At 36.6% G+C, this 8,308-nt stretch overlaps 1 protein-coding gene across 1 annotated transcript in view; it reads left to right on the top strand.

Annotated features, from left to right (window-relative positions):
* Positions 1-2,244, top strand: part of LOC109842852 (probable nucleolar protein 5-1) — a 5,220-nt gene extending 2,976 nt beyond the window's left edge. Inside the window, exons 7-9 of the mRNA XM_020411756.1 lie at positions 861-1,061; positions 1,167-1,301; positions 1,598-2,244. Of these exons, the coding sequence (XP_020267345.1) occupies positions 861-1,061; positions 1,167-1,301; positions 1,598-2,008 (747 nt within the window). The 3' untranslated portion in view covers positions 2,009-2,244. The remainder of the gene's footprint in view (positions 1-860; positions 1,062-1,166; positions 1,302-1,597) is intronic.

Raw genomic sequence — 8,308 nt, 5'->3', positions numbered from 1 at the left:
TAAAATAGGATCTGAGGATAGCCTTAAGAATTGAGTAAGATCAAAGCTATGCATGATGAGAGTTTGTTGGATGAGAAAATTCAAGTATGATGAATATTTTAATCCTTTCCTCAGTTTCCTAGATAGTTGGTATTTAGTTCTACATACATGGACTCAAGCACATCTGTTCTATTCAAAAGTGGTGAAGGCACAAGGTACCATGATAATAATATGAACTTCAAAGCTGATTAAGTTAATGTTATACATGATTTACATGGTTCATAAGTTTGTTTCCTTACCTTATTGGTCATGTTAGCGTATATTTATATATCTTGCTAAATGTTGCAATGCTAAATGTTAGCGAGTTCTATGTAATGTACAATTATTTTAAAACATCTCTTATAACGAACAGAAGTCAATCTAGTGTACTAGTGTGGTAAAATTGTTTCTTACCAATAAAATTTTGGTATTAGCAAACCTGACCTTTGTTTTAGTTATATTGTATATATAACCCAAGCTTAATGTATTATTTATATGCTATTGATTTAGTTACCGGTCCATCATCGTCGGCATATATGTTTCACTTGAGTATTCATATGAGTCTTTACGCATTGATAGTAGTTTTACAGGATATTGGAAACATGAAGTTATAGAGCGAAACTTCAGGGTTAAAGAAGTTAAAATGCGGCAATTAATTATCATGAGGTGTAGAATGTTGGAAGATTGCAGAAATGAGAATGATTTGTAGTTAGGACATGGAAACTTGAATTTAGGAACTCATTGGCCTAAATTTTCTTCTGTGCTGCACGCGTGTAAAGACGGGAGAATTTGTAGCTTCTGCATACTTCAACTATTATATATCAATATTTTCTTGCGCACAGGCCCTTTTCAGAGCTCTAAAGACGAAGCATGCCACACCAAAATATGGGCTTATTTTCCATGCATCCTTAGTTGGCCAAGCTGCCCCCAAAATGAAGGGTAAGATTTCTCGATCTCTTGCAGCCAAGACTGCACTAGCCATCCGATATGATGCCCTTGGCGATGGCCAAGACAACTCTATGGGACTTGAGAATCGAGCCAAGGTACAGTATATACAAATATTCTTCTTTTTAGCTTCATGTCCTATATTCTTCTTCGCATTTTTCTCAAATATTAATGTGGGTGTCGTATTTTTTCCCCCTAAATAGCTTGAGGCTCGTCTGAGGGTTCTTGAGGGCAGAGAATTAGGCCAATCAGCTGGATCTACAAAAGGAAAACCAAAGATTGAGGTTTATGACAAAGACCGAAAGAAGGGAGCAGGGGCTTTGATTACTGCTGCCAAGGTATGTTTTTATATATGTTTTTTGAGTGGTTGTGAGCTAAAATGGAAAATAGTTAAAAACTTAAGGGGAGTGAGGGCTTTGTCACCAACTTTTTTATTCCTTGATTTTTGCTTTGAGGTGCGCCTTGATCACTCATCAAGGCAAACATCCTAAACATCTTAAAGATAACCTTGATGTGTACCACAACAACACGAATTTCAAAAAAGTTGTTGGATAGAGTCCTTAGTCCACTTAATTTTATTGTAGCTTTGCTCAACTGTAATTCTTACATTCACATGCTGTTGTGACTTCTGCAGAGCTATAATCCGTCATCTGACATAGTTTTGGAAAGAAACTCAGTAACTGATGCGGAAATGTTGACCAAGGGAGATGAGGCATTGCCATCGAAAAAGAGGAAGCACGAAGAAGGAGAAGAGAGGGTTGATGAGGACGGGGAGAAAAAGAAGAAGAAGAAGAAAAAGAAGACCGAGGTAGAGAATGGTGATCAAGATAACGAGGTTAATGAGAAGCAGAAGAAGAAGAAGAAAGCAGAGCAAATTGCAGAACCAGGAGATGAAGAAACGGCGAGCAAGAAAGAGAAGAAGAAGAAGAAGAAGCATACAGAAGGAGAGGATGAAGCTCAAGATAACGGTAAAGAAGAAGATGATGCAACAGAGAGCAAGAAGGACAAGAAGAAGAAGAAGAAGGAAAAGAAGAGAAGTGAATGACACTAAGAAAGCTGAGAAAGAGAAAGTTGGTTTTTGTTTTTTTGTGTAATGGTACGCATGAGAAAGAAGTTTAGGTGTATGGCTAGTGCAATTTTTGGATTTGTCAGTCTTACGGTTTAAGACAGTGGATTATGTAATATATATATTTATATTTCTCTTGTTTGATGCTAGTTTATGTTAGATTTCTCTTGTAGCAAGGAAAATTTTTAGGTTTAAATACATTTGCATCTCTTCTACTGTTGTATTTGTACCTTCTAAACTTTATACCACTACTTTTAGTTTTGAGATGTCACATGAGAATCAAATATCATAAATTAATAAATTACCTTTTGGTCTCGGTTTAACTTAAAAAAATAATTAGTTACCCATTAGATGAGAGACAGGAATATGTTGTTGAAAATGCCCCAGGTGTAAATGCTAAAACAAAAGTTTAGGGATATAAACAGCCGTATTATCATATACAGTGGTATGTTTTGTATTTTTATTTATTATAGAGACGGAAGACATACTTTGCGTATTATTTAAAAAAAAGAAAAGAAAAGGGGGACAAAAAGAAAAAGAAAAGGTGGCGTACTGAAGGTTTGATCAGTTTGATCATTTGACTATAATTAGTACGTATTTTTAAATAAAAAAGGTAAATTTCATCATTGTCATCAGAACCAACTACTGAAGGAACAACATAGTGAGAGTAAGAAAAAAAAAAAAAAAAACAATCAAGCAAAAAACAAACATGTACCCATTGTGATCTGATCAATACCCTTAGAAGCTAACAGGGTAAGGACTGATCACAATTCTTCGCCTGCGAGGAGGGAAGATACAGGTGAGCATGAGCACGTAAGCGATAAATAACGCGATAATAAACCCGCTCAGGTTAAAACCATCATCTCCTCCTGCATCGCAACAAACTATCTCATCTCACGTAAATGAAATTTGCTTTCCTTAAGTAAATTATAAAAAAAAACCCCTTAAAATAAGGCCACGTTTCAAACAAACATAAAGACATAGAGGTCTAGTTTAGATATTATTAAGCTTTGAGAGTCTAATATAAAATTAACAAGGATTTGAGAGTTATTATGTCTGTCTCGATCTGTGTTGTTGTTAACTTGTTATTATTCTTATTATTAACAATGATGGGTTGATTCTTTTCGTGCTCGTCGAATGAAGAAGCGTTACGGTCCCAGACTTTTCTGGTACTCTAGCTGTCTGAAAACAGTATATGATATTAATTTGACATGGGTCGATTTTGACAATTAAATTAAAAATGGATCGTTTTTAGCGATTAAGTTTCTAAACGGGTCGAATTTAAAATTTTGTCCTGTTTACTAACAAACGATGGGTTGATTCTTTTGGTGCTCAAATGGTCCCAGACTTTTCTGGCCTTGATGTGGTGAAAGTGGACTCAGCAGCTAAACAAGGCGACCATAAAGTTGAACTAGCGGCAGCCAATGACCCAGCGACAGAGGATGAGGATGATTCTGATAGAACATGACACTGATCAATGAGGCGCTGGTGACGAACATAAATTTTCAATATTACCTTGGTTTTGTTATTTTGTGATAAATGTGAAGTTCGCGTGTTGTTACATTTGTTTTTTTTTGAACATGTCACGTTATATCTTTGATATTATAAGGTTTCAGGCCCTATACTTGCCCCTTGAACTATTAATATAAGGTTCCAATCCCTGCTTACCCTTTAAACTGTTAAACTCTCACTCATTAACTATCAAGTTTGTCCTTGCTTGTCCCCTGATACTATTTTTAGTCTCAGCTTACCCCTTGAACAGTCACTTTTCTCTAGTAAATTGATTTAAAATACCCACAGAAAAACAAACGAAAAGGTGGTAACCAGGCACTCAAAAATGATAGTTCTGAGTGTTGGGAATTTAACGCCGAAATCCCTAATGCAACAGAAACGCAGAATAGAAAAAGGTACACCAAGTTTTAACGAGGTTCGGCAACTGTCTACGTCCTCGGGAGCCACACAGTTAATTTCTTATTGATCTTAACAAGAAATTACAATTCAGAGCGAATCTCAAACCGAGATTCCTCAATAAATTCCAATCTTTACTGTAGCTACAGTAAGATTCCCTCACTCCTTAAATACCCCTCTTAACTTCTTTCTCCCCTCTTCTATTTCTTCCTTAATGATTTCACTTTTGAAATCACGAGAGAGAGAGCGCTGGAGAATAAATCGCGACAAAGGGGAGGAGTGAGCCGCCGCCAGGAATCGAAGAGAGAGAGAGAGAGAAAAGCTTCAGCACACACCCTAGCTAGGGTTTCAGGTTCCCTTTTATAGGGGGAAACACACTGACAGTCTGGCGACAGGCTGTCGCCAGCCGAGCGGGGTGCCCAAACTCGTCTGCGGGCGAGTTTTAATCTCGCCAGTTCGAGAAGTCACCAGCCACGAAGAATCCGCCTGCTCGAGCTTCGCCTGATCAACTCGCCTGTTGTCGACCACGAAATCGCCTGCAACGATTCGCTCGAACTCGCGCTCATCCATTCGAACTCGCCCACGAGCTCGCCTGCGTCGATCTCGCCTGCAAGAAGTTCGCCTGCGCTCGAGAGCTTCGCCTGCAGCTGCCATTGACCTCACCTGAGCTTCGTCCACGCTGGATAAACTCGCCTGCAAGGTTTGATTCTACACCCGATCTCAACACTGAGGGTAAGGCGTGGCTGAGAATAATTCAGGGTGTAAGCAGTGGCACAGCCAGGATATGAAGCTTGGGAGGGCGGTCTTATTTACTCTCTTAAAAAATACTATACAATTATATCAATAATCACATATAAGAATAGCAAAATACATTAATTGATTTGCGATAATTGAACTAGCTTAAACGGAAGCGAATACCATTACACATAGTTTGGATGGAGGTTAATGGATGGAAGTTAAAGTGAAATTTCAATTTTACCTAGTTTGGGTTTTTTTTTTTTTTTGAGGGGTTAGAGGATGGAATGGAATGTTAAATTTCCTTTCATTTTCCTCCCCTCCAATTTGGGGGGTTAGAAGATGGAATGGAAACCAATGTAAAATTTTGCGATGTGATAAGACAATTACACTATTATGATATTAAAATCAATGGCTAAGATATACTCCCATCCAATATGTAAGAGTATTTATGTAACTTTATACACATTCGCTTCACTTCCCTCTTCTTTATTAGAACTCCCAAACAAGGTAAAACAAATTTACTTCCGTTACATTTACTAAACTCCCAAACAATATTTTATCTTTTCACTTTCATTCCTTACCTTTCATTTCCATTATTTAACTTTCCGTCTCTTCCCTTAGTAAACTCCCAAACAAAGCATTAGACTACTTACGAAATAAACTACAGATTAGTTATATCAATTAATGTATTTTACTATTCTTAAACGTGATTATTTGAAAGAAAGCTCTCAAACTCGAGAACCAAACCAAATATCAGATATGAAATGATCTTTTTACAAGAAAGAAAAGAGTAATCCCAATTTCAAAAGTACAGTCTATAACCAACTTCCAAAAAAACAATGAAATCAAGTTTAAATGTTATTTACAAATATTTGCTGATATTTGTAGATAAACTATAATATTCTGCAATTAACTTACTGCTAATGATATCCTCACATGTTTGTTTAAGCAGCAACTAGTTGACAGGTAACTGGTAATTAGCAAAAAATTAGTTGACTATTTGGTAGTTAAAAAGATAATTTTCACGTGATTATGAACATGTATTAAATATACAACTTTGATACTAATGTGAAAAAACTAGTTATTAAATTAAGCCCTTGAATTGTTATTTCAATATATACTAAATTACGTATGCAAATTTGAAACTAAGGGGGTGTTTGGTTGCACAATTTTATAGAAAAGTTTTCTCAAAATCTCTGACAATGTCAATTCTGTAATTAAAAATTTTCTGTAGATTTCCGTAAAATGTGTTTGGTTCAAAAAAAATTTATAGAAATGTTTCTATAAAGTACCAAAAAATACCAAAATTTACTGAAATCAATTTCCTCTCAAAATGGACGGAAATCACCCAGAAATTTGACACCACATTGACATTTTACTATAAAGTTGACACTTTTCTATAAATTTAGGGGGTGTTTGGTTCAATTTCTACAAATTATAGGAAATCTTGCTATTTTCTATAAAGTTATGGGCTATTTTCTTGTTTTGAACCAAACAAGCAAAGTAAAAAAAACAAGAAAATTGGTACTTTTTGACTTCTCAAAACTTTTCCTATAATTTTTTTAAGAAATACAAGGAAATCATATTTTGTGCGGAAAACATTTCCTAACCGTATGCGTGTGTACATATTTTAGCGAGAGAGAAGTTTCCTATTTTAAGAAATACAAGAAAATCATATTTTAGGTGGAAAACGTTTCCTATAATTTGTAGAAATTGAACCAAACACCCCCATAGTTAACCGGTATCTGTAATTTTAAAAAAAGTGACACATATTATTTGTCTTTCACATCTCCGACCTCTCAGGAAGGAAAAGGGAAATAGTCATTGATGAAGCAGAGTTCATTGTCACAAATTAATACATCCAAATCAGTCATTATAGCAAGTCTTTCTTTTGCGTAACATATGTGTTGGACGTCATACGGGCACAAGTGTATCTTGGAAAATTAAGAATGAGGCCAGGATTTTTCCATCCTAAAACTAAAACAGGATTTTTTTTTCCAAGAGATCGAGGGTGGGCTTGGACCTCTTACTTTTCAAGGGAGAAGCTTTCAAAAGTACTTAATTTCCATGGAAAAAACCGGCCCATTACATGGGAATAGGCTTCAACATGGGTGGCGCTACAGTCACACGGGTCCAACCACGCCTTCAACCACACTCCTCTCTCGTTATAGTTCACTGGGGCCCACATGAGACATTTTTTTAAGAAAAACACTATAGACACATCCCCAACCACACCTTGGGGTACACGCCCTCTCTCTACAGTGCACAAAAATCTAAAATGGGCCCTGTGCACTGTAGCTGAGAGAGGGGTGTGCCCCAAGGTGTGGTTGGGGGCGTGCCTGTAGTGCCACTCTTTTTTTGGATTTGGATCCTCTCCACTACAAAAAAGTAGTGGAGAGACCAATGCTTTTAATCTCAATCGTTAATTATTTAGTAGGCGGTTATGATACAATCTAAATCTAACACTTACCATACCCCCGTGTATTGCACACATTCCTAATTTGCACTACAAGATAAAATCACAACCATTAACTAGATAATCAATGGCCGTGATTATGTAGTGGTCCCTCCACTGTTTTTTTTTAGTGGAGAGGATCCGAATCCTCTTTTTTTAAATTCTCATGTGGGTCCTAGTGCACTGTAGCGAGAGAGGAGTGTGATTAGGAGTGTGTCTCTAGCATTTTCCCTTCAACATTGTAGGAGATGCATAATTTCATCATTACTAATAGTACTAAAAACATCAGAAGGAAGGTTCATAAAGATGCTCTCTCCATTGACTCAATATTTGCATTTTGGTCCTTTAGAGATTTTAATTTCACAAATAATAGTATGCTACACACAAAGTACAGAATTTCTTAAGAGGCTGAGGTAATCCTTTTGCACACGTGAAGGCTGGTCTCTTGTCGTGTTTACAAAAATAGTAAAAAGTAAACAACATGCACGCAAGTTGAAGAATAAGATAATTTTTCATCTCAAATCTTAGAAACAAATTTCTCAAGATAAAAACTTAAAACAAAGTAATAGAAAGTTTTGGGTTTGGTCGATTTACCTCGCCTGAGATTAAATTCTGAACCCCCAAAATCTAAATTGCCTCGTCTGAGATTAAAATTCCCGAGCTCCGAAATCTTTTTTTTTTTTTTTTGAATTGGGGACTCAAGTCGTAGAACAAGACGGAAATTGGACCAAGTTTTGGGTTGGGCTTTACTTTTGTTTGAGAAGAGTAGAGCCCTTGGGCTTTTATTCTTTGACGGAGAACTGAACCATGAGAATTTTTTTACTTTGTTTTCTCTCAAAAGTTTGGGGGAGGCACGTGGGAACTTACTCCCAAATTAATCACCGGGTCCAGGTGGGGCCGGAGTGGACACGTGCCCTAACTTAACCCCAAGCCGTTGCCTCTGGGGTGCAAGCAAGGACGAATTTAATAGTCTAGGGGTTGACGTGTGAGCGAAAATTGTTCAGTGGGTAAGTAGAAATGAACTTTAGGGGCTGTTTGGTTGTATATTTTTACCATGTATAAGGATGGAAAATGTAAAAAAGTGGGCACCAATGTCAGCTTTTATCAATTTCAATTGTTTGTTTGTAGTCGTGAAAATAGTATAAAGTGATTTCATATGCTGATGTGGCTTGTAAAGT

Source organism: Asparagus officinalis, chromosome 5 (genome assembly GCF_001876935.1).
Source record: "Asparagus officinalis chromosome 5, Aspof.V1, whole genome shotgun sequence".
NCBI classification, from domain to species: domain Eukaryota; kingdom Viridiplantae; phylum Streptophyta; class Magnoliopsida; order Asparagales; family Asparagaceae; genus Asparagus; species Asparagus officinalis.
Note: the sequence above shows the minus strand (reverse complement) of the source record. Positions and strands in the feature narration are given on the sequence as shown.